The sequence below is a fragment of the Monosiga brevicollis genome, genomic scaffold, assembly GCF_000002865.3.
Source record: "Monosiga brevicollis MX1 MONBRscaffold_9 genomic scaffold, whole genome shotgun sequence".
Lineage (NCBI taxonomy): Eukaryota > Choanoflagellata > Craspedida > Salpingoecidae > Monosiga > Monosiga brevicollis.
The window spans coordinates 468,465-493,560 of NW_001865046.1; the positions used below are offsets into that span (position 1 = coordinate 468,465).

General features: G+C 55.8%; 7 protein-coding genes across 7 annotated transcripts; 3 read left to right on the forward strand and 4 right to left on the reverse strand.

The window, feature by feature from the left end:
• Window positions 1-4: 4 nt before the first annotated feature.
• On the reverse strand, window positions 5-4,483 carry MONBRDRAFT_25175 (uncharacterized protein; the record flags this gene model as incomplete). The annotated part of the gene is made up of 8 exons (XM_001745606.1): window positions 5-725; window positions 881-1,050; window positions 1,217-2,104; window positions 2,217-2,315; window positions 2,409-3,644; window positions 3,739-3,837; window positions 3,941-4,085; window positions 4,209-4,483. 8 exons carry the CDS (start codon window positions 4,481-4,483, stop codon window positions 5-7), a joined length of 3,633 nt encoding a protein of 1,210 aa, XP_001745658.1.
• A 1,201-nt stretch (window positions 4,484-5,684) lies between these two features.
• Window positions 5,685-8,211, forward strand: MONBRDRAFT_25176 (uncharacterized protein; the record flags this gene model as incomplete). The annotated part of the gene is made up of 2 exons (XM_001745466.1): window positions 5,685-6,133; window positions 6,240-8,211. 2 exons carry the CDS (start codon window positions 5,685-5,687, stop codon window positions 8,209-8,211), a joined length of 2,421 nt encoding a protein of 806 aa, XP_001745518.1.
• A 331-nt stretch (window positions 8,212-8,542) lies between these two features.
• Window positions 8,543-9,554, reverse strand: MONBRDRAFT_36954 (uncharacterized protein; the record flags this gene model as incomplete). The annotated part of the gene is made up of 4 exons (XM_001745607.1): window positions 8,543-8,946; window positions 9,035-9,132; window positions 9,213-9,387; window positions 9,489-9,554. 4 exons carry the CDS (start codon window positions 9,552-9,554, stop codon window positions 8,740-8,742), a joined length of 546 nt encoding a protein of 181 aa, XP_001745659.1. The 3' UTR covers window positions 8,543-8,739.
• Window positions 9,555-10,430: 876 nt separating this feature from the next.
• Window positions 10,431-11,429, forward strand: MONBRDRAFT_7969 (uncharacterized protein; the record flags this gene model as incomplete). Its single annotated transcript, XM_001745467.1, has 1 exon — window positions 10,431-11,429. One exon carries the CDS (start codon window positions 10,431-10,433, stop codon window positions 11,427-11,429), a length of 999 nt encoding a protein of 332 aa, XP_001745519.1.
• Window positions 11,430-11,671: 242 nt separating this feature from the next.
• MONBRDRAFT_7970 (uncharacterized protein) lies at window positions 11,672-15,209 on the reverse strand (the record flags this gene model as incomplete). The annotated part of the gene is made up of 4 exons (XM_001745608.1): window positions 11,672-12,888; window positions 13,004-13,229; window positions 13,373-13,542; window positions 13,778-15,209. The coding sequence occupies 4 exons, from the start codon at window positions 15,207-15,209 to the stop codon at window positions 11,672-11,674; spliced, it is 3,045 nt and encodes a 1,014-aa protein (XP_001745660.1).
• A 217-nt stretch (window positions 15,210-15,426) lies between these two features.
• Window positions 15,427-19,702, forward strand: MONBRDRAFT_25180 (uncharacterized protein; the record flags this gene model as incomplete). Its single annotated transcript, XM_001745468.1, has 16 exons — window positions 15,427-15,521; window positions 15,663-15,913; window positions 16,309-16,387; window positions 16,769-16,835; window positions 16,934-17,017; window positions 17,085-17,192; window positions 17,318-17,416; window positions 17,541-17,593; window positions 17,695-17,908; window positions 18,040-18,399; window positions 18,454-18,777; window positions 18,872-18,940; window positions 19,026-19,114; window positions 19,202-19,259; window positions 19,418-19,572; window positions 19,657-19,702. 16 exons carry the CDS (start codon window positions 15,427-15,429, stop codon window positions 19,700-19,702), a joined length of 2,151 nt encoding a protein of 716 aa, XP_001745520.1.
• A 294-nt stretch (window positions 19,703-19,996) lies between these two features.
• MONBRDRAFT_7972 (uncharacterized protein) lies at window positions 19,997-24,608 on the reverse strand (the record flags this gene model as incomplete). The annotated part of the gene is made up of 3 exons (XM_001745609.1): window positions 19,997-20,423; window positions 21,716-24,098; window positions 24,221-24,608. 3 exons carry the CDS (start codon window positions 24,606-24,608, stop codon window positions 19,997-19,999), a joined length of 3,198 nt encoding a protein of 1,065 aa, XP_001745661.1.
• Between the last annotated feature and the right edge of the window lie 488 nt (window positions 24,609-25,096).

The following is a 25,096-nucleotide window of genomic DNA, read 5'->3' on the forward strand; positions in this document are numbered from 1 at the left end:
GAAGCTATGCCGAGCTCCATTGTGGTTGGAAGCGCACAACGGGATACTTCTTGGCGGTACCGGAGCGTGGGCGCCGAGCCTCTGACGCACGTCCATGGGGCTTGCGCGGTTGGATTTCGCGAAGCTGGCGCACGCCCAACTCAGGGGCCACATGTTGTAGCAAGAATGCATGCTCAAAAGCCAAGTCATGGTAATGATCCAAGCCTGTCTGCCCCATATGTCCGCCCGAGTTGGCGCGCAAAAGGACAGGCTTCCAGTCCCCCTTGACTTGACGCAGACGATGCACCCACTTGGTAGGCTGTGCTACGCTGACCAGGTTGTCGTTGGTTGCGGTTACACACATGACGTAGGGATACGTCTTGCCGGGACGAAGGTTTGTGTAGGGGCAGTAGCTGCGCATGTAGCCCATCATGATGGGGTCCTCAGGATCGCCCCATTCTTCGTACTCATAGGCAGTGTATGGTGCCGAGGCATCTTGCACCGTGGTCACCACGTCCAAGAAAGGAACCTTCAGAAGGGCTGCCGCGCATAGATCAGGTCGCATGTTCAAAACAGCACCAACCAACAGACCACCCGCTGACCGGCCTGTCAAGGCCAGTTTGCTCTTGGATGTAATGCCGCTGGTGACCAGATGCTCGGCGCAGGCGATCATGTCAAAAAAGCTATTTTTCTTGTGCTCACGGCGACCCTCAAAATACCATGTGGCGCCAAGCTCCGAGCCACCCCTAAGCAAGCATGCACGACCCAGTTTGGGCCGAATATTAGTTTCGAGGAAAAGAAAGGCGATAGAGAGAGAGAGAGGGAGAGAGAACGCCCGAGGTAGTTTGAAGCAGCAGGTTTTTTCTTTTTTTTTTTTTTTTCAAAGAAGAAAGCAACGTACCGCACGTGGGCTACGGCGTAGACCACACCCCGGTCCAAAAGAGACAGGACAGCGGGTGAAAAGTTGAGCTCGACAGATGAGCCGTAGGCACCATAGCCATACAGGACGCAGGGTTGATTGCGTGGTTTTTCTGTATGAATGGCTTGATTGTAGATCAAAGAAATGGGCACCTGTTGTGGAAAAGGGCAGGTGGGACCAGGAGAAAAGGTGTATGAGAGGAACAGCATAAGGACTTTCAAGCTATAGGCATCGGTGGTTGTTGGGTGCAGTCAACTGGAGAAAAAGGAGCCCATGCAGGTAGAACGAGAACAGGACAACAATTGGTCCAAGGCGTACCTGGGTACCGTCCTGGCTGATGGCAGTCAGGCGGCGCTCCTTATAGCGGAAGGCCTCAAAGTTGATCACGGACGAGGCAAATTTGATATCAAAGCGTCGGGTGTCAGGATCGTACGTGAGCAACTGGGTCGGGCAAATGGGGCTCGAGTAGAACAATGTCATCAGGCGCACATTCTCGGCTTTTTGAGAAGGAAGGAGCAGGCCGCGGCCCGGGCGCATGGGGTCGCAGCCCCCCGTGATGGACCAGAATGAGTAGATAAGATGCGGAAAGCTGATGTAATGGTCAAAAGAGACGACGACGACACCATCTTCTTGGGTGAAATGCATGAGGCGAATCTGCTTGGCGGCATAGCTCTGCTCAACCATGGCCACGTAGCCATCCAACGCAATGACCTCCTGCAGCTGAACGTGCTCGCGCGCCGCCATGCAAACGGAAAAGTCACCCAGCGCAATACGATCGCCCTGCAAGTAACATGTGGCGGCCTCCAGCTGATGATTCTTTGCATCACCGCGGTTGGTGCGCATGAAAAGGGTATTTCCGGCCACGTCACACGTATAGTTGACACCCTGGGTGCGAGGCGACACGACACACAGCCATGCAGCTGCTCCTCCCAAGCGCACATTGAGGTCAGTCGGCAGGAGCAGGCACTCTGATGTGCTCTGGGAGGCCGAGTCAATAATCAGGTAATTGCCATCGCTGGACTGGTGTAAGGTTACGGCAAAGGCGGCATCCGTCTCTTGGAAAACGACCTGGGGCGGAACATTGCCGTGTAGCTGATGCAAGAATACTGAATTGGGCATCGTCTCGCCGATACCAGAATAGAAGACCCCCTGACCGTCCTGGGTGAAGAAGAATTCGGCAGAGACGTCATCGATAACCGTCACAGGCTGTAGAGAGTGTGGTATAGCGAGGGTTCAAACACCATATGAGTGGCACGCACGGCTCTCGCCCTTTTGATGGCGATCGAAGACGGGGGCCAGAGTGCGGGGCGTATCGTACCTCCAGTGAATCAACGTTGATGATGTGCAGCTTGTAGCATTCCTCGCCCTGATCATCGACCGTGTAACCAAAGTATTGGCCTTGTGGAGACAAGATAATCTGTTGGTCGTGGTCAAGCCAAAGAACATGAGCAAGGGCGAGGGTGGATGGCGAGACGATTCTCAAAAGCAGGGTTGTGAAAAAAAGGCAAACCTGGCCAAAATCGCAAAAATCAAAGTTGTGTTCGGCCGCGTACTGCGCTTCATCCAGGAGAACGGTGGCGCCAAGATCAATTAGGGCACGGCGCGTGTCAGAGTCGTCCGAAGCGCGGGCGAGGGCCTCACGGGCAGTGCTGATGCTTTGCGTAGCCAAGCGGCCGTGTATCATGCTGTGGCGTGCCGAGTCTTGGATGCTGAAATAGATGTGGTCTTTGATGTCAAAAGCAAAGGGAGGGCGGGTGGGCATGCGCTGGAGCATGTCTGCAACCAATTGCTCCTGAAAGTCGGCAGTGGGGGCCATGACTTCCTCAGCATAGTCATATTCGTCATCAATCAAGGTTTGAAACTCCTCACTAGAGGTGGCTTGCATCCACGCATATTCGTCGGGACCATCGCTGCGGCGAGCAATGGGGGGATCGGGCAGGTCAATGCGCAGTTGTTCCTGGCGGGCTGCGCTGTAGCTCACGAGGGTATCGAGCATGTGCTGCTGTGAGGTGAAATCCGCTGTGGCTAGCGCGTTGACGACCGTGGCCAAGTCAGCATCGGATACGGTGTTGGGCTGTTGCAGACGCTTGAGCGTCTGCCCCAGAATGGCCTGGGGGTCTTTGGTCGGAGCGTCGCGTTGTAGCACGCGGGCCGTCAGGGCGGCAGCATCGGGTCGCCGCTGGTGGCGAGTCCAAGCAGCGCGAACGACCGACTCGAGGAGGTGCGGCCATTCGAGGCCAGCCAACTGGCCCGCTCGGCGGAACTTGCCGCCGATCCAGCAATTGGGGTTGACGTCCAGGAGGTGAGGGGTCCCACTGTCATCGAAGCGAAAGTCGATGCGGGCATAGTCTTGCAGGGACAAGGCGTCAAAAATTTTCGCGCAATGGTCTTCAATCAAAGCTTGAGTGGCATCATCAAATTGGGCATGGATGTGAGCGACCTGTTCCCAAAATTCAGGAGCCATGCCACGTTTGGCATCGTAGAGCTGGATTTTGGGGGCATCTGGGGGCAGCTTTGTATAGTCGAGCTCCAGGATGGGCAACACACGAAAGTCGCCCGAGTCTGGATTTCCGAGGCAAGCCACGGTGATTTCACGGCCCGCAAGAAACTGCTGCACCAACATGGCAAGGGACGCCAGCTCCTCCTGCCGACCAAGGTCCTCCAGATGGGCCGCGAGCTCTTGGGTGGAATTGCAAATGCAAGTGCTGGTGATGCCTGTGCTTCCATCACCACAACGGGGCTTGACCTGCCAGATTGGGTACGAGCATAGCAGCAGGTCGGTCGTGAGGATAGAGTAAGGGATAGTCGGCAGAGCGGCCAAGAGCACGCAAGTGACGCACAATCACGGGAAAGGTGAAGACGTGGGTCTCGATAAACTCGTTCACGGTTTGGTGGTTGGGCTCAAAGACATGGCTAAAAGGAACAGCAATGTTTAATGCCTAAGGGTAAGTGCAGAAGATGTTGGGCAGTGATGCACATGCTGGTTAGTTGGCAGCGTCATGGTGGTGTCGTCGGGCGCAGGGCTTGACGACCGCTTCTGACCTTGGCTACCGAGTCGACGAGCCACTTGTCGCGGCAGAGGGTGAGGCCAATGGCACCGGTGCCCGTGTACGGGATGCCGTGCATGTCCATCAGGGCGGGTAGGTAGGGCTCCCATTCATTGACGTTGTTGTAGCCTTCATCACACCTACATAGCCCCAGATATGCACGGGCAGGGAAAAAAAAAAAAAAAGAGAGGGTTCATGGTGCACTGCGTTCATTCCGGTGCACTCGAGGTGGCAACGGTTGGGGTGTGGGACGAGAAACTTACAAGTTGAAGATAAAAGCCGGAGGCTGGGATTTGAAGCGTTCAAGAAGGGTGGCATGGGTATCGAGCCAGCTCATGGTGACGTTAGGAATGCCTGAGAGGGCCTCCTTGAGGTGCTCAAGCTCCTCATCATCGTGTGGGGTCCAGCCGGGGTCGTCTTGGCGTGGATCGGCTAGCAAAACGGTAATGTTTTCAAAGGGCAGGAGAGGGAGATGGGCCAGCGGCGAGGCTGTGATGGCCGGAGCCGGGGCCGAGGTTGAGGCCGGGGCGGTGTGCATGAGGCCGGTTCGGGGGCTTTCAATTGAGCTGACGACGGCAGCGGCGGTACGGGAAAGAGCAGCAAAAGTTGTCACAGCGAGCCGGCTCAACGGCAGCCACTGCATTCACGACTCCTTGGGTGCACGGCGCAAAGGGGCGGGGTAGCAAATGACGAAGAGGGCGAAGACTCGGGTAGGCAACGCGTTCAAGGAAATGAAGCCTGAGGGTCTTCAGTGAACACCGTCCACAGGCACGTCAAGTGTAGAGCGAGCATAGCGAGCAGTCAAGAGGCGCGTGGTAGCCACCGTCTCCGTGACATCATGTAGCTGCCACTTTCTGCTTCACGCTGCCTGCCGTTTCTGACAGAGTCAGGGGCCATTGCACGCAATGCATCGCCCTTGCAAGCTTTGCTGCAAACACCGCCGTGTTTTGGTGACAAATTGGTTGCTGCAACATCAGCAAAACCATCATCATCACAAAGGGAGAGAGAGAGAGGGAGATTGAGAGGGAGATTGAGAGGGAGAGTGAGAGGGATTGAGAGAGATTGAGCGAGATTGAGCGAGATTGAGAGAGTGATTGAGAGAGTGATTGAGAGATAGAGAAAGGAAGAGAGAGATAGAGAGAGTAAGAGAGGAATAGAGAGAGGTTGAGAGAGATTGAGAGAGATTGAGAGAGATTGAGAGAGGGACAGAGAGATTGAGAGGGACAGAGAGAGATTGTGAGGGATAAACATACGTACACATGTAACAGTGGGCGGGTTGGGGGTGAGTACAGAATAGAGTGACAAAATATGTTGCAGCAGTTCGTGGAGGTGACTTTTTCAGTCAAGCAACCGACAAGAGAGAGAGAGTGTGTGTGAGAGAGAGTGTGTGTGCATGTATTTCTTACTGCAACGTACCCTTTGCCTGTTGGCCAAAGGGAGCTTGGCACCGCTTGACGGTAAGGGGTGGGGGGTGGGGGATTTGCAATGTTAGGGAAAAGGGCGCTGGCTTGCTGCAACTGAGGCTTCTCGCACCATCAATCTGATGCTGGATTTCATTCACGACATGGGCATCAACGTTAGAGAATGGGAGAGAGAGAGAGGGCGTCTCACACCATCAACAGTCATCAGCAATGAGCATCTGGCGTCTCTCTGATCCACCCGTGGTTGGTGCAAGTCTTGCACCAACAGGGGGTGCCCCTTTTACCGTTTTTCTTGGTCGGCCCCCTCCCGACCCGAACATGAGCCTCCCCAGCCGGCCAGCGACTGGCATTTTTCTTTGCCTCTGTCACGGTTCCAAGCAAGCTCGAGCAGCTCTGCCACCCTCTGCCCTTTGGCCACACACCCCGCGGTCGATTACCACCCGCAACACTCTGACCTTCAACAACACAGCTTTGGCCACTGCCACTGCTTCTGCCTCCTTTCTTCAATACCAGTGGCACCGCAATCTGGACTCGTCGTCTTTGTCGCAGCTGCCCTACACCACCAGCATTATGACTACCCTTGCCGATGGCCTGTCCCTCGATACTTTGCCCTCCGAGTCGAGCGCCACAATGACCACCGCCACCACCACATCGTCTTCACCCACCACCACCACCACCAAGCGCGCCAACACCGTCTGCCATGGCATTGTCGACTCGCTGGAGGCCAAGCTCCCTGAAAAGTGGTGGGAGACTCTTTTCGATGAAATGTACGTCTGAATCGCCCCTTGCTGTCAGATGGCTCTGATCGCCCGGGCTTGGTACCCATTTATCTCTTCTTTTGCTTACTTGGTCTCTTTTGTTGTTGGTTGTCAGGTACCTGAAGACGGATGGCGATGTTGTGGAGAATGCCGACATTACCGCCGATGAGGTCGATGCCATCCTCAACGCAGTTGCGCTGCCTGATCAAGCTGCCGTGTTGGACCTCTGCTGCGGCCAGGGCCGCCATCTTCTCGAGTTGTCCCAGCGTCGCTCCGATTTGCAACTCTTTGGTCTCGATCAGTCTGCCTTTCTCATCCAAACGGCTCAGGCCCGGGCCGATGCCAGCCAAAAGAATGTCCACTTCACCGTCGGTACCTGCGATGCTCTGCCCTACGAAGCCAATTCGTTTGACCTCGTGACCATCATGGGCAACTCTTTTGGCTACTTTGAGCGCGCTGAAGTTGATCAAATCGTCATTGCTGAAGTTCAGCGCGTCCTCAAGCCCGGCGGTACCGTTCTCCTCGACCTGACCGACGGCGAGCACATGAAGAATACCTTTAGCCCTCGCTCCTGGGAGTGGATCGACGATACGCTCCTCGTCTGCCGTGAGCGCCAGCTTGCCAGTGACGGCCGCCGCCTGGTCTCGCGTGAGGTCATCACTGACACGAACAAGGGTGTCGTTCGCGACCAGTTTTATGCCGAGCGCCTCTACACCTTCCCAGAGCTGCGCGCTGTGTTGGAGAAGGCGAGCTTTGTTGGTCCTCGCCAGATTGACATTCTCACAGGCGAGAAGAGCGACCGCGGTGGTCAAGACCTCGGTATGATGGCCCACCGCATGTTCATCCGCGCCAGCAAGGCCCCCACGGAGGTTCAGCTCCTGACCATGGGCACCCAGGCCAGTCTGCCCATTGAGACCACCGACACGGCCAGTGAGCAAACCATCTCGGGTGTCAGCACGCCCGGTACAGCCAAGCTTGTGGTGGTCATGGGCGATCCCAGCCGCCCATCATCGGAGAAGCTCAATCAGACGTGGAATGATGAGGATCTGCTCACGATCGAAAAGCTGAAAGGTGTTGTCCTTGAGCGCTTTCAACAGGATCGTGAAGTCGTCTTCTTGAACCACCACGACTCCATGTTCGAGGCCCTCACCGCTTTGGCTCGCGAGCACATCCCCCCGGTCATCTTCAACCTCTGCGACGAAGGCTTCAACAACCATGCTCGCCTGGAGCTGCACGTCCCCGCCATGATGGACATTCTCGGTCTGCACTACAGTGGTGCCGCTCCAGCTTGCTTGGCTATCTGCTACGACAAGGGCCTGGTCAACGCGCTGGCCCGTCGCCTGGGCGTTCCCGTGCCTGCCGAGGTCTTTATCTCTCACGAAACGGATTTGCGCCAGCTCTTGATCGACGAGGCGGCCGCCACCGAATTTCTACAGGATCTCGACTTTCCCGTCTTTGTCAAGCCCGTGCGCGGTGATGGCTCAGTTGGTATCACTGCCGACTCCATCTGCAACAACGTGGAAGAGCTCATCTCCTACGTGGAGGCCGTGCGGGCCAACCCTACGGTCTTGAGCAAGGATGTGGTTGTGCAGGAATACCTGCAGGGCGAGGAGGTCTCCGTCGGTGTTATCGGTAACCCTGAAATGGATGCCGTCGGTGACGTTATTCCGGACAGCGCCCTTTTCTTGCCCATTCTAAAGGCGGACTTTTCCCAGCTGCCCGCCGATTTGCCTCCCATTCTCTCCTATGAGTCCAAATGGGATCCCGAGTCCCCTTATTGGACAGACGTGCAGTACAAGCCAGCCGAGGTGAGCGCTGAGCACCGACGCCAGCTGCACCAGCAGTGCGCCCTCTTGTTCAACCGCTTTGAGCTGCGTGACTTTGGTCGATTTGACTTCCGCTTTTCCAAGCGCACGCAAACATTCAAGCTGCTCGAGGTCAACCCCAACCCGGGTTGGTGCCATGATGGTAAAGCGGCTCTCATGGCCCAAATGGCCGGGCTGAATTATGCCGACATGATTCAGCGCATCATTTTGGCGGCCGAGGCGCGAATCGAAAAGGCGCGGAATGCTCAGTGGAAGCTCTAAAGCTCCCCGAGTCTAGTCAAACCAAGTCAGCGAGAACAGACAGTTGGATCGACTCGGCTGTTTTGTTTTTAACAATCGTCTTCTGCTTGTGCATGGCCAAGTCCGTGTGTATCCCGTGTGTATGTTGTATTGTGTCGGAAGATGGGTCTTCTGATGGGCTAGCCTATGCTATCCTGTTTGCTCATGATGATTGTAATCAGATAGTCAAGTCCAGATGCGCTGGGCGCAAAGCTGTCGTTGTTTGTTTCTTCGCGATAATTGAGTTGTGTCAACCACTTTGATGATTCGCTTCTGCTCATTTTGGTTTGGTGAACTCAACAACTGACTGCCACAAGCTTGCAAATACGATTGAGACGTCGTTCACCCACACAAAGCAAGTAAGAGGTTACATAGCAGACATGAAAGTCGATGCATGGCACGGCCAATTGCATCGGCTTTCGAAAACAATGATGCGAACAAAACAAAACAAAGAAAAAAAAAAAAGACACGAAAAGGGACGGCCAAAGCAGGTGGCATTGAATGTCTGCTTTACTTGCGGGTCCGCAGGGTACGTGAGAGCCAGTCGAGCCCTTCATAGAGCCCATCAGCTTTGAGGGCACAGGTTGGCTGAATATACCACTGTCGGCTTCCAAGGCCATGCAGTTGCAGCCGCTCCGCTAGAGCCGCGGTTGCTTGCGCACCGGCAGCATCTTGTTTGTTGGCATACACCAACAGGCAGGTGTTACGCAGTGCCGGCTACATGGCAAGCATGAGGTCAGAGTGAGGACAGTACGGTGACTTCCGTTGTCCAGCACAGTTCCAGTGCAAAGATTTGTGTACATACGTCTTTCAGCATGTCATGCAGCTCCTCACGGGCTTCCTCCACACGCTCTGCATCAGCCGAATCCACGACGTAGATGACGGCATCAACATTGTTGTAATCTGAGTATGGCAGGCGGCAGTGAGGGCCAGCAACATTGGTGTTCAGACACGTTGGCGTCGAGCCCTTCAGCCAGACTTACAGTGGCGCCAGAGTGGCCGGATCTTTGACTGGCCTCCCACGTCCCAGACGTTCATGGACAAGCCCTTGTATTGCACTTCCTCGACATTAAAGCCAATGGTGGGAATGGTCGTAATGACTTCGCCCAGTTTGAGCTTGTAGAGAATTGTTGTCTTGCCAGCTGCATCCAAGCCCACCTACAAATTGCCAAAAAGGGGGTGGGGAGGTCATTGCTGATACCAAGTCCCGCTATATCTTGATGTGCATGTGCGTGCAGACGAGAAGACTCTAAACATACCATGACTACTCGGGCATGCATGTCGCCCTTGAGCCAGTTGAAGAGGTTGCTTGCAACGAGACCCATGATGATGGATATCAGGTATCGACAAGGATGGGAGTCTCAATGATCGAGCCGGATAGAGGGATGAAGAAAATGCCCCGGGACTTGAGCCACGCCCGATTCATCAAGTGTGGTCTAGGGACGCTCCATACAAACAAACAGACAGACACAGACAGACAAACAGACAGACAGACAGACAGCCGCACGTTTTGGTCTATTCGCCGTGTTGGCAATCAGCGGCTGCGTTGGCACTTTCCAGCCAAGCGAATCTCAAGGCAGAGACGCAGAGACGCCCTCTACCCCTGAAGTACTGCAGCCATACCATAGGCATGGTGCAGCGAGATCTGCTGACACTGCACATTTCCAATTGTCAGCACAGGGCCTCGCCTAATTAGACTCCGTTCGACTATAAATAGACGAAGTATCTAAAAAAAGTCTTTCGAGCATGGTGGCCGGCCAACAAGCCTCAAGCGTTGCCTGGTTGGCACTTTTCCCTCCTCCTCCGTCAAAAAGCGGGGGAAGAGTCGAGGGCACGCTCATTTCTTTTGCGTGTGTGTGTCTGATGAGTGCTCCTGAGCTTGTGGTTTGGTGGTGTGTTGCTTAATTGAGCTTTGGACATGGCGACGACGACCTTGCTGTCCTGGCTGCGTGCCAATGACGATGTGCGCATCTGTCTCAGCGCCACACAGGCCGGGGGATTTCAGGGTGAGCTCAAGTCTTTGCCCAGTCGATCATCTCGGTCATCGTGCCGCGAGCGCTGTCAGCGTCGGCTGCCCCATGATCTGGGCCTTGATCAACTACCAGAGGACATCCTGCAGCGAATTTTCCGTCATTTGAGCGGCGTGCAGTTATGTCGCCTCGGTCAGACCTGCCGCTATCTCTACCAGCTTACGAGCAGCGATGCCGTTTGGCGGGATTGCTTGCGACGGGAAATGCCCACCTGGCAATTTGTCGAAGCAGGCTGCTACCCTGGTCATCAACAACGGACCTTCCGAGTCAAAGAAACGTGAGCACTGCCCTTCTGATTTGCTTTTGATTATTAAGCCTTGGATTGGCGTTGGCGCCCGCCTTCTCTTTATCCACCCGTGTCCACCCGTGCATACAGTCGTTGATAAACGACGACCAAACCCTTGGTGCTCTCACCGCTTTCTTCTTGCTTACGTCAACCACGAGAACAGATACATGGCCTTTTCCCCCTGTGGACCCCGTTTGCAAGCACCACGAGTCACATCGCCCTCCTCGACCATGTCGCGCTTTTCGTTCGCTGCAGCCGGCCGTCGCCTGCGCATCGCCATCTGCGGTCCGGGTTTGGAAATCCCCAAGCTTGATGTCGTCTCCAACATCATGTACACGGGGCCTTTTCGCATCAAAGGCATGGTGTCCGGTCACCAGGGCATCGGCGGCGGTGTTGAGCTGCAGCACGAAAATGGCCGTTGCATCGAGCTCATCACCTTGTACCAACGCCCCCAGCATGAGCGCAACAACCCTCAACAAGCTGGGCAAGCAAGGCTGACACACAGCGGTCTTTCTCCTGCCGCACGTGAACTGCTCTCCACCATCGATGCCTTTGTGTTCGCCGTCAATGCCTCCCACATGCTCAAGGCTGATGCGAGCCGGGACAATCTTCTGTTCATTCATCAGACGCCAGCTCAGCTCACCGCGTTTGAGGAGTACTCGGCCATTCTGGGCCATTCCAACGCCCCTGTCCTCGTGTTGAGCTGTCAACACCCGGGCACAACGACCTGTGCGACGCCATCAACCGGTGTAGTAGATACCGTGGAAGCGCTGCGCCTCACGGGTGAGTCGCGCCCTTGGCGCATTGAGCATCTGCCTATTTGTGGGGCACGTGTTGCACTTAGGCGTGGCTTCGACTGGCTAGTCCAGGCCCAGCCGTCATAAGTCACGCCACCGAGCTCGGGCACAGTGCCAAGCCGTTGTGGTATGACACAACAGAGCCTTCCCACGCCTTCACGTCTTGCGATGAGAGTGAACTGCTCAACTTGTCTTTGATCGTCGGAGACATATTATGTCTTCACATTGCGCAAATTAATTTTTATTTTTGCACTGCCACTGGAGTTGTAATTTAATTGATTATTGATTGACTGCGGGATCATTCGTTTACTGTTCATGAATCCATTCACTTATCGTAGCGAGGCTCGCATTTTTGCGATCTGGGCCAGAATGTCATCGTCATCATCATCGTCATCATCATCATCATCATGGTCATGGTCATTAGCACCGTGTTCTTTGGCATGGTCGGGATTGGCATTTGACGGCTGATCGCCATTTTCAGAATCATTGATGGCTTGCCCATTGCGCCAGCTATCCAAGGCGTTCGTCGCCGACGGTGCTGAGACTGGCTGTTGGCGCACGGTCGCTCCGGCGTTCAGTGAAGACGTACCGGATGGGGTCAGGGCAGCTAGCCATTGTGAAGCCCGCAGATCGTCCTCATAGTTTGCTTCATCTTGTGCCACAGCTGTGTGCGGGCGGCTCCGTGCCAAAGATTCCAGTGAGCGCAATGTGTCTGATGCAGAAAATGGAGCTGCCGCTTGCGATGCCGTGGATGAGCGACGGCGATGCAGCCGCGTGGGGTTGGCACCTGAATCAAAGCGAGCGTCCTCCTCTGAGCTAGACGCCGATGTGGTGGGGTAACGTCGATCCTCGCATGCTTCCAAAGAGCCCTCGCTACTAGTCGACGCAAAGGGGTCGAATTCATCGGGTTGCAAAGATGCCGGTTGTGGGGCTGCCACGATGGGCTGCCGTGCAAGCGGCACAGCTTCGGCGTCCTCTGCCTCTTTGTATTCTTCTTTCTTAGCCACGGTCTCCGAGAGGCTGGCACCCGAAACGCTCCGCGACTCGGCGTCGTCGTTACTACCGTCATCCGCCTCGAACGGTGACTGTGTTTGGTGGGCAGCAGGCAGGGTGGGGGAAGCGTCCTCTGCTGCCGCTGTGTTGGCAGTCGTATTGCTGTTAGATGACTCACTGCTCTCCTCTTCACTTTCATCGTATCGCGCCGTCGTTCTCAAGACAGGTGAGGCAGACCCCTCAGCGTGAGATTCGGTACGCGAGTCTGAGCTTTCGCCCACGTGCTGCTGGGTAATCACGTCTGAAACTTCAACAGAGCTTTCAGCTCTAGAAACAGCATGCGTATTGGTTGGAGCAACGGGCGAGGCTGGGGTAGTGACCTCGTTCATAGGCGAGAGTGCGCGTGCAGCCAGTGGTAAATTTTCGAGTCTGTCAAGGGGTGCATCGGACGCTGGTGGCTCTTCATCATCACTCTCGATGCTGAGCGTACGGCGCACATTTTGATATCGCGAAGCAGCCGTGCGGCGGGGAAAGTGGACGCGGAATCGTGGTGCTGATTGTCTGCGAGCGCAAGCATTAGTACGTCATGAGCCAGCGGGAGGGCAGCTGCCTCGCATTTGAGCAGGGCTAGCCAAAGGCACGCGGTACAGTTGCTGGATGCGTCTTACCTTTGGCTCGTATCAGGGTGTCTGTCCGTGTGCGTGTGAGGCCTACCAAACGTGTCCCGCATTGGCGACTATCCCATCCATTAAGTTCAATGCAGTGCATGTGAGCCAGGTTCTTGTCCTTCCTCCAAGCGTCGAGGCCTTTCTGTGCCAAGCCTAGAAAAAAACCAACCTTGATTTCTCCTCGTGTTGTGGCCTCACGAAGGACTTGAGCGTGGCTCAGGCGCACCTAGGGGGATGGAGAGCAACGAGGTCAAGGATCAGCGCAGTGCGCCTCGCCCACCAGCAGGAGCTGTTTTGAAAGAAGCTGTGACTATGAACCGCAAGATGTTCAACAAGAATCGCACAGCCCGGTCATTCCAATTGACGTACTGGCGTTACCGGGGGCCGTAAGGCAGCAATGGGCCGTTGGATCGGCCGAGAGGACCGAGCAATTTTGCTTTCGACTGCCTCAGGCCGTGACGGCTCTTTTCGCGCTACTGGTGCCGGCGTGGCGGGCATTCGGATGGACTGAGCTTGCCAGGACTTTTCTTTGAGAATGCCTAGCAAAGTAGCAAACCGCCAAGTGAGTGAAAATTGACGGAGAACCAAGTTCTCGTTGACGGAATTTGTTTTTCCAAGGCCAAAATTGAAGACATTGTTGCGTGTCTGGGTGGAGAAAGGAGAGAGAGAGAGAGAGAGAGAGAGAGAGAGAGAGAGAGAGAGAGAGAGAGAGAGAGAGAGAGAGAGAGAGAGAGAGAGAGAGAAAGAGCGCGAGAGAGCTGCGTGTGGCCTTACCTGGCTGGAATGACTCCTGGCGCTGCGCAACCTCATGTGCTTGCTCGGCGCGGCGTTGGTCAAGCTCTGATTGACGCAAAGCCTTGGCCTCTTGCCGAGCCCGCAGAAGGGACTGTCGAGCGATTGCTAGCGTGTCTGGGGACTTTGGGCCCTCGGTTGCCAGAGATTGTGAGCCTCTTGAGCGCAGATTTGAGGAAGGGCCTTCATGAGCCTGGCGGTGCTGTGCGCGAGCGACTTGGGCAGCACGACTGTGGCGCGGCGTAGTGCGGGTTAGGTCACGCGGGGACTGCATTGCTTTGACGGCTGGCGGCTCTTCATCAGCATCGCTAGAGTCTGGACTGCCGTGGACCTCCCACTTCTGTTCCAAGCCGGTGACTTGGATTGAATCTGACACACAGCTTACAGGTTGCATATCTGGCCGAGGCAAAATATCCGAGTGTGTCGCGGAGTACTGAGGCATGGGCCATCCTTCCTTTGGATCGGGTACAGATTCGGGCTGACCAGAGGCCAAAGCATCTGCGGCCTGTGTGTGCGTTGGTGCTGGCCCGCGTTGGAGGAAAAACTGTCCCAACTCGCAATAGAGCTGGTGCAGGAAGGTCGAAGGGCCAGGGCCTGAGGCGGCCTCCCCACTCAAGGTAAAGGGCTTGGACGCGTCCATATTTGGTTGAGCAGTTGAACGGATGGCATGGCTCACAGGGTTTGTCAGACCGGCATCCCCAAGGTGTGTGCGATCGCTTTGAGAGATGCGTTTGGATGGTGCAGCTGGAGCCGGATCCGGCATGATGCCTCGGTGAAAGATGAGCGCTGGTGGCTGCCACTCGTCGTCAGCGGTTTTCGTCTCGATAAGGTCCAGGACTGGCCCAGGGGTGATATCAAGCCTTTCTGTCCAGTGTGGGGTGGCTTGTTGCGCGGTCGGTGACGGGGATGTGCGAGGCGCTGGCGCAGATTCCTGCCGAGGGGCCGAGGAGCCAGAGGGTGCCGAAGGAAAAGGGCGGTGGGACAGAGCATGGGGCCCCAAGCGGCGGATGCGACAAATAATGGAGAGGGTGCCCAGCGCGTGGCCATTCAAACTCAACATAGTGGCTCGTCCTTTGTGCTCGAGGAACATGGACTCGGGACGATGCAACCATAGCGGGCCAAGCTGCACGGCGGAGGAGGCCAGGGCAGCATGTTGACCATCTACCAGGGCCAGGTATAGGGGCAGGGCAGGCAAGAGACGGTCTAAGTCGGCCTCACAGCTCTCAAAGTAGCAGAGCTGGCCCTGATCAAGGCTGTCGTGCTTGCGTCCCAAGCCATGGTTCAAGGGCAATATGACCGGCTCGAACTGCAAAAATCGGAAAACCACAGCCCGGGCGTCGGCCAACACGGCAGGCAACACCGGATCAAATCTATCAAACCGACCCACCACAACCTCAACCGCACAGAGCTCCATGACTAGCCTCACTTCCCCCGCCCGCTCTCCCCCAACGAAAAACTAAAAAAACAATAACTATCAACCAGTCACAGCCAGCCGCTGCACCGGCCTCACTCCTGTGCGGATGCGCGCCAGCAGAAAAAAAAAAAAAAAAAAAAAAAGCAACGAAAATTTCTATAAAAATATCTGACAATTTTTCTCATTGTCATCATTTTTTTGGGGGGGGACTGTGATCATGGTGAAGGATCGAGCACAGTCGGCCTCAATGGCAGCAGCGCCCGACTCACTCCTGAGGCGGGTGGTGGGATTCGATCAGCAGATATCTCGCGCGTAAGTGGACATGTTGCTTTGCTCCTTTAATATATGTCACTGTTCTCGCGGTGGTGCCAATGGTGGTGGGTACACAACTGCCCTGCCACTTCGCCAAACCACGGCCTCACGCATGTGCACGGCGAGCTGTTCCTGATTTAGGCTGTATTACAGGACCTGGGCTAGCGAGGGGGCCCAGCCCATCATTCGTTACAGCACCAAGTTTTTGGAGTACAGCGGACATGGAGTCCCTTGGTTCATTCTGGTGGCTTTCTTGCTGTCGATTGAAATATTTCCTGAGCTGCCCAGCTGGGTGCCAGCCAATCTCTTTGTCGCGCTGATTGGCGACCTACTGGCCGCGGCCACCATCAAAGCCATCGTGCGTCGAAGCCGGCCCAACTACAACGAGTCTGGTAGGTGACCGTCTTGTGCCTGACAAGAAAGACTCACCGGACAGGGCCACAAGGAAGCACATGCTTGAGAATTGCACTCACGTTGCTGGCGTGCGTCTGTGTAGGTGACATGTTTGCAACCGTCTCTGTTGACCGCTACTCATTTCCATCAGGCCACACCACGCGAGTTGTCATGTTGGCAACCTTGGCTGAGCGGTTGCATTGGCCGACCGATCTACAATTTCTCGTCGTTGCCTGGGCCCTCGCAGTCGCTGCCTCGCGCGTCGTCCTCGGTTTGTCTTCTGCCTCAATTGTCGGGCTGGCAGGGGAGGTGGCGGGACTGGTGTTTGGGTCAAGCCCGCATGTATAGTCGTGGTTGCATCCTCATTCTTCAATGCTTTCTCGGCATGTTGTAGGTCGACATCACGTACTGGATGTTTTAGCAGGAGCCATCATCGGCTTTGCCGTGGCTCAGGTCATTGCTGCCTTCTTTTGGTTGGACGCTGAGCGCCTGGCCAGCTTCTTCTCTCACCTTCAGAGCAACGAGTTGTAATTCACATGTCAATTGAGACCCTCTGTCTACAGAAGAACCGTCCAAACCCCGCACTCGTGATTTTTTTTTTTTTTTTTTTTGTTGGGCCTGGAGCCCTTGCGATGGATGTGATCGACTTTATGATATGAAGGTTATCGTAGAGGCTTGGTGATTTGTCGAAGATATGTTAACCGACGTTGTGTTAGCAGGTGTAGCGCTCAGGAGCAAAGTCGCATTGTCATCCTTAAAAGACATTTCAAAAAGGGGCTGTAAGGTTGAGTGAGGTCTTTCGCGGATCACGTCTGGGCATTGAGGTTGGCGGCTTCGGCTGGGGGTGACGGCAGGGGGCAGGCGCTGCGAGCGGTGCCTGCCAGGAAAAGAGAGGACGCCAAGACCCTTCGAGCGACGAGGGTTTGGCACACGGCATGGCAGCCCACGCAGCCCGGGCTCGCTGCTTGATTCAGCGCCGTCCGGGGCTGGCCACCGGCTGGTCTGCGTGGCCTCAGCAGCGGCACCAGGCCACCAGGGTCGGTCCCTTGGCGGCCTACTATCAGCGCGTTGAGGAGCAGCATCTTCGATTAGACCACGCACAGGTAGGCACAGGAGCTCCTTCCGTTGCAAGCTTGGCACTCTTTCATTCTATTTGCCGATCATTTGCAGGTGGTGGCGGGCCAACACCTTCAGCGTCTACATGACGAGCTTAGCCGGTACACTCCTCCGCTGTTGGGCGATTATGATGCTCATGTGCGCCTGGAGTGTAAGCGGGCGGTGCGTCATTGCTCTCTGACTCGACATCTCGCAGCCTCAAAAGCTGGTTCTCTCTCGAACGGCCGGATATCTTCACCATTGTTTGTACTGGTTGATACATATATATTTTTTTACTTTTTATTTAGCGCCAACGCCAGCAACGTCAGCTGCTCGAGGACCACGAGCGACAGATGGATGAGCTATATGGGTTTGCCGGGGCTGAAAAGGCACGGCATATGTCCTCGGTAAGTGCGAGTTCATGCTTGCCTGTCGCTTCCAGGTCGTGTTAGGCCAGCGCGAGGCTCAGTTTATTCGACGTGGCAGCCGCCCTCTGTGAATCGCGAGTTGCTGGATGCCGACCTGAGCCAGGAAGCCGCAATGCTGCCCAGTCTTAAGGAACCACCACAGGGAGTCTATTTATGGTCAGACTGTTGCCTCTTTGTCAGCGACGCGAGGTCAATCCATAAAGTTGTTGCCGTGGACACAGCAGGCTCATCGATCGACAATGGACTGGTGGACCCAGGGGGCCAGTGGGCTGTGGCAAGTCCATGTTGATGGACCTTTTCTTCGCCGGTGCCCCTGTTCAAGATGACCGGAAGCTGCGCATCCACTTTCACAGCTTTATGCGTGATGTGTTGGCGCATTTACACCGACTGAGCCTCAACTGCACATCTACCCAGCGTGCCACCTACAACGACAATCTCATCCAGCTCATTGCCAAGGGCATTGCACAACAGGTGGGCAACTGTTGTTGGGCTGCTGTCGGTTAGCTCATAATGGTCAATAAAGCAGGGCTGCCTCTCCAAGTCCAGCATTGGGTCCAGTCTTCTTCTCAGTCCCATTCTGGTGGTGACATCATTCTGTGCAGGCCTACGTGCTGTGCTTCGATGAGATGCAGGTGCCAGACGTGGCCACGGCAGGTATACTCTATCGACTTTTTCAGCACCTTCAGGACTATGGCGTGGTTGTGGTGGCCACCAGTAACCGTCCACCGGCCGAGCTGTACAACGGGCACTTTCGCGAGGCCTTGTTTGAACCCTTTGTACGCATTCTCGAGGAGCGCACCGAGGTCCTAAAGGTAGAGGGCGAGGCGGACTATCGTGTTCTTATGAGGGGTGGTGCAAGTGCGGTCGAAGGCACCCGTGCTGCTTTTTTGGATCCGTATTGCTTTGGCCAACATGCCCGGCGTGATTTGTGGGAAACCTGGGAGCTGGCAACGGAAGGCCAGGTCAGGACCCCGTGCCTTTTTTTTCCCTGTTTACTGACTCGTACATCCAGCTAGGCTCATGCGCATGACTCGGGGATGCAGCAAATTTCGGTTGCAACAGTACCAGTACTGGGGCGCGACGTGGTGATTCCGCGCGCCAGCGATGACAGGCAGGCATACTTTACCTTTCAGGAGCTCTGTGCTGCTCCACTTGGGCCCGCCGATTACCTGGCTATTGCTCGACAGTTTCAAGCCGTCTTCTTGGAGGGCGTGCCCAGACTCTCCATGTCGACGCGCAATGAAGCTCGGCGTCTCATATCACTGGTTGATGCGCTGTACGAGTGTAAAACAAAACTCTATGCCAGTTTTGACATTGCCCTGGAGCGCCTCTTTGTCGACGTGCGTACCCTTGGGCCCTGTGGTGCACAGCCAGCTTCTTGAACCTTGAGAGGATGACCACTCGCTCACTGCACGGGTATTCTTGGGCGTTTAGGTCGAAGACCCCGAGGGTGATCGTTTCGAGATTATGCATGGTGAAATGATGGCACAAATTTTCTATGATGTACGTGAGCTGGCAGCAGATGGGATAAGGGCGCGGGCACAGAGGTACTGGCTGATGCATGCGTGAACAACAAATGATATGGCAGTTGGGCATGGATGAAACGCGGCGGCACGATGCGAGTCCGTTTCAGAGCAACCTATTTAGTGGTGAAGAGGAGATTTTTGCTTCGAAAAGGTATGTCCCCTGGCGTGTAGCTGACAGGGAATGACACGAGCGTTGGCCTCGCCTCGTTGACATTGGTGACTGCTGGTACGGCTCTAGGTGCATATCGCGACTGCAGGAAATGCAAAGCCCCATGTATGGGACGAGTGATCACCAAGTACGTTTAGACAAGCGTGACTAGGCTTGAATGGGGTCTGCGCAGGCCAGGATGGCGATCATGGGGTGGCGGGGACTTTTTGGTATAACTCGCGTCTTGCGTGCCTCAAGGACGCTCTCATGCCGCACGCGGTATCCCCTCCTGTACTTTTGGCTTAGGCAAAACTGGGATTTGTGGAGCTGGATCCAGGTGCTTTGGACTACGGGCTCGAGGTTGCAGCGAGCGCACCAAGCGCCGATGCTGTAACCCAACCGCGAGCAGATCGCCGTAACAAGCCAAAGTTTGGGGCCAAACATTTTTGGGGTGCTGGCTGGTATGTAGCTTTGCACCTACCCAAAAAGCTCGAGGCATGTCACGCAATTAATAATCGTCTACTTCCTGACTTGGCTTTTTTTAGGTGGGAGTCGATCCTTGAGCGGCGCACGCAGAAAAAAGACAGCTAGTGGACTTGAGTTGCCAAAATTTGTGAGCTGTGGTTCGGCGTCGGGGAGGAACTTGCACACGAGGCCTCTACACCAATTTCAATCCAACTCAATTGGTGGCGCTGACACTCAAGATCATACGCCTTTTACAGACAGCAAACATCTCGGGTAGCCAGCGAGAAGAGCACCTTTGGAAGCATAGCCCAAGAGCTGAGAACGAATAGAGGAATCAAATAAGCGGAGCTGTATGTGTGAGTGAGTGAGTGAGTGAGTGAGTGAGTGAGTGAGTGAGTGTGTATTCATTTTGGGGCACAATTAGCAGTCAATCTCAAGATCGGGTTGATCCAGTTGCTGGGCCAGACGCCAAATGCATGGGCAACACTGCGCCAAAGATGCACCGGCCGCATCAAAAACCTTTGCGAAGCAATCATAGCACTGATTGCCGTCGGCTGGATCGTCGTCATTTGGGGTGATGCAGGACTTGCACTCTGAATACGCGGCTGAAATGTCCGAGGCGCACCCGACCCAGTCGTAGTTGCTGCAAGAGGCAGGGTTGTGGGGATCGTCCCCACCGCCATTGATGGCACAGCAGATGGATTCGTCAGCGGGATACGGGCGGCGAGTGGAGGCCGGCAAGTTGGTGGGAGCATCGCCATAAGTGCAGCAGCAGCCGGTTGCATTGAAGCTGCCTGTTGCACCACTGTGAAAAGGCAATTGCGTGGCATAGGGGTGCATGAGGTGCCTGCGGAGTTAAGCACATGGGTATTGGAGTTCAGATGCAGACGGTCGAATGACATACGGATGCTTGCTGCAAAATGCAGTGCACGAGTCGGCGTCCGTGACGTTCCACGCGCCGCATGGGCGAGAGCCGTTGTTGGGGATGCGAGTCGGGTGAATGGTCGGACGGGTGCCGTGGGTCGAAAAGGTGGGCTGGCCGGTGGGGCGAGTGCGGGAGGAGTGCGGGCGCGTCGATTGGGCCCCCGTTGGACGCGCGCGCGTTCCTGGGGGTCGCGTCGGAGTCTCTATCGAATGATAAAAGTCATTAGTTCAAAGTCGGTTCAGGTAGGAGCGGCGGCGCGCATACGTACGGGCGGTGGTTGGCACAGCCAGGGCAATGGCGACAAGCACCAAAGCGGCAATCGTGAGCGTGTAAGCCTTCATGGCCACGATGCGAGACGAGGTTCTTGCAGACGATCAAGCTCTTGGGAGCGGGGAAAAGAAAATGCGAGATCGTTTCCTCGACCGCCCCTTTGAAACGGAGCGTAGCCACCATCAAAGACTCCATGTGTGTGTGTGTGTGGGAGTTTGGTCGGAGCGCGCGATCTCTCTCTCTCTCTCTCGCTCTCTCTCTCAGCCTAGGATTCGTTGCTGATGAGGTTTCTTGTTGATGTTCAATGTTAAAAACGCAAATGTGGCAGTTGATGCAGATCCTATAACATTGCACAGTTTGGCTTATGTCGATAAAATGGGGTATTGTAACGTAGCCAAGGTGCTTGGGCAGAATTGGTCACAACCAGGGATAGAATTTCGCGACATCGCTTAGTTTGAATTCTGACTTTAATCACACTTTGGGTGATTCGTGTCAGGAGCGCAAGCGACCAGCACTGACGTGATCTTGATGTTTTGCTCTTCTGGACTCACACCACTTGTGAGCAAGACACGCTCTCCTGTGCGAATGTTTTTTTCTCTTTTTTTTTTTAAAGCCCTGAGTTGACCTCAGACCTGAGCCAGAGACATCGGCGGAAACCACACGCGAGGGCACGGAAAAATCAATGTTCGTGGGCACAGGTCTTGCGCTGGGAGTTGAGAGGCCCGGTTAGGTTGATGGTGAGTCAATTAGTGTGTGTGTGTGTGCCAACCCAGCGAGCGACTTTAGCTGGGTGTGCAAAGAACGTCGAAAGTTGGATTGATCATGTGACCTTGAGCGTCAATTGAAGGCACATCAGCCCATAGAAATTGTACCCTTTGACATTCATGTCGGTATCGCCTTGACATCGCCATATGGCGATATCGCGTGGCAATACTCGCTCTTACGTTGCGTACTGCTCAATATCATCGAGGGACACGGGCTTGAAACGGTCAGCTCCCGGTGGACGCATGAAGATGACATCGCGTTGGATGTATAGCTGAGCCCGACCAAACTGAAAGATGGGCTGACCGTCTGGTGTTTGGGCCCCGGGTTTTGGGACATAGTCAATGCCATGCCGCGCAGCCACGTCTTGGACAAGGTCGCGCATGGTCACCACCCGCGCAGCGGGCGGCGGCGGCGGTAGCTTGGACGCGGGTGCTGAGCCAGCTGACCGTGACTCGGCCGGTGTTGTCGTCGGGCCAGCTGCCAGCGTTTCGGATCGCTTCAAAGTCTCGGATACAGCCTGGGGCAGTCGGGCCGCATCGCTGACGGCCAGGTTGATAAGCTTGAGCATAGCCATAAACTCACGCTTGACGGTCGGCTCTGCAAGCACGGCAGCCGGTAACAGCGCCTTCCAGCCTTGATACCATTTCATCACCTCGGGAAACTGTACCCCTGGTTGCACAAGCCACTGGCAGAGGGTGCGCAGGAGCTTGGGAAGTAGATGGCGTACCAGAAGCGGGATCAAGGTAGCCGGGCCACCCAACAAGTCTTGCCATGCAAGGACAGCGCGCACGACGCTCAGATCCTGGTTGCTGGGATCCACAGCCACGGCCTTGAGTCCAGCCACAATGCGCGGGAGAATGGCTCGTTGCACAAAAGCAGACATGTCGGTGGTGCTCCAGACGTTTTTCCAGGGGGCCAGCATAGCCAAGGCTGAGCCATCCGTCACGGTCCAAGCCTGGAGACAGCTCATCAGCTTGTAGCGTAGGGTTGGATAGACGGCCTCTAGCGGGGCGGCGCCCAAGACTTCGACCAAGGGTGCCAACCAGAGGTGAATGGGCACAGGGTCTGTGCGCGGGTCCCACTCCTCGACAGCGCGTTGCACGCGCGGCAAAACCAGCTGACGCAGCACGTGTTCCAAAAGCCAGCCGGGCAAAACCGGCGACCAGGCTTCCAACACAGTGTTGAGCGCGGCTGCCTCGCTGTTTGTGCGCGGATCCCAGTCTGCCATGATCGCGGTGCGTAAACGTGGGAGAAAGGTCACCCACAGCAAGTGCTCATACTCTTCCATCTCCACTTCTTTAGGCAGCGCTGAGGAGCGGAAGCGATCCTCGTATAAAAGTTCAAGGCGAGCTTGTGCGAAAGTGGCAACGTAGCGGTCAGGCTCTTGCAATGGACGCCACGTCTGCAAGCGACGGATCAGAGCCGGTTCTAAAGCCGACTTGAGGATGGCTGGGCATCCAAGGGCCTGGTAGGCGCGGCCATGTGTCGTGCGTAGCTCGGTAAAGGTGGCGAGCGTGGCGTCAACGTCAAGCTTGGGGCCCGCCTCCTCAAGTGGGGCAAGGGCAGTCAGCAAGGCGGCCACCGTTTCCAGGTGCCGAGTCTCGCTTGTCAGCTTGGTGTTCATTTCCTCCTTTTCCTCACGAAGGGCTCGGAGCTGCTGCTCCTCTTGCTTGACACGCATGTCGAGGCGCATGAGTTCGGTCTCGGCCATGCTTACGAGTAGGTTGACGTTGTGCTGAAGCTCAGGCATGGGCACCTGTCCATCGACCGAGGCATAGACGGGACGCTGATCGCCAGAGAGGTTTTGTGACACGCCCGAGGTGGAGTCAATGACCCGTTGGCTGGGTCCGGTCATGTCGATAATTTTGATGCCCGGCGCAGGGGCGGTCCCCTCTGCGGGCGCTTCTGGGCCTCGAGTCTGCAGCAGGTCTTCGGCGGTCGTGTACTTGTACTGTTTTCGGGGAGCCTTGCGTCGACTTTTGGAACCTGCTGCGGGATCATCTCGGCGCCACTGTTGGCGAGCTTCACGGAACTCACGGATCTCCTCATCCTCGCTGTCTTCCTTCTCGCCAAAGTCACGGCGACTCTGTTCGGTGCGCTCACCCTGGTCCTGGAGGCCCTGGTTGCGGCGGCGGTTGCTGTTGACTTCAATGGGACTGGAAATGCCCTGTTCAGCCACGCCGAGACCCTTACCGGGCTTCCATCCCATCTTAGCCAGCAGCTTCATGCCGATGCCCTTGGAGTGTTTTTCAAAGGCGGCAAAGTCACGGTCCAGTCGCTGGCGACCACTTGTATCACTGCGAAATTGGGAGTAGCCTGCGGAAACCGAGGAGGAGGACGGGGCTGCTGCAGGAGCGGGGGTGGTTCGTGGCTGCTGCAACTGGCCAGGCGGCGGCGGGCCAGCTCGAGAGCGGGAGCCGGAGGGCCGAGCCGCATTTGCAGCGCGCGGACGTTCAGAGGCGTGGGGTCGATTGGCTCGCGGTGGAGGCTCGTCCGTGCGGGTGTCATTGTCTTGATTTTCATCGGCGGAGCTGTCCCCACCCGTGTCCATTTGATGGCTGCCTATGTTGCACAGCGACGTCAAACCAAGCCGTGCGTCGGGGGTCATGTGCGGGAGGGGAGGGGAGGGGAGTAGAGAAGGAAGGCGTGAAGAAGGAACGACCGCGCGTCAAATCACCACGTACTGCTGGCGACAAATTGCATGGCTAGGCTGGCAGAGGCACTCTGACTTCCGAACCCGGGCCGCCCGGCATCACGGCGGTCCTGGCCATTGTCTTCGTCCCCGCTCTCATCAAAGACACCGTAGATGGCCTGCTTCTTGGACAGCTTTCGATGCCGTCGGTTGGGGTTAAACTCGTTGTTGACATCCCAATCCGTGACCTCAAACCGCTCCACCTCTTCCTCACTGCTCATGACACTGGTGCCGGGCGGGTATGCAGACACAAACGCAGCCACGAACACATGGGGGGTCTTGCGCGCGCGCGCCGACCCACAGCCCGTCGTTTTCGCACGTTGCGACTGCTGGCTCGGTGCTGGATGAACTGAATATCCAGTGCGCGAACGCAGTGACATTGGATCAAAACTGTCGGCGTTTCTGCTTACAAAATTTGACAAGGTCGAGTCTCCACGAGTCTCGAATGGGTCTCACCCCTGCACACATCCAGCCAACAACACCACTCGCTCGCCTCACAACTCCGTTGTTGCGTTGGATGCATGTGCAGTTGCCGTTGATTGCTGCCCTCCTCACAGTTGTTGCTAGTGCTTGACCACTGCGATCGCCACGGAAAGCCACGGCCAGTTGTTACCAACTGTCAGAAGCCCCTTCTCCTTTCGAGTCATGATCGGTCTGGTCGTCCTCTTGTGTCATGTCGTGGTCGTGGTCAGTCTGAACACAACCGGGGCGTCGAGAGCAAAAGATGGGGCAATGGACATGATGGCCGTTCGGTTTACTTGGCCGGATGCCACACCGCCATGCATGTAACGTGTCTGTATTCTCATTCAGAATTCAGAAAATAAAAAACGCCAAGAGAGAGAGAGAGAGAGAGAGAGAGAGAGGAACA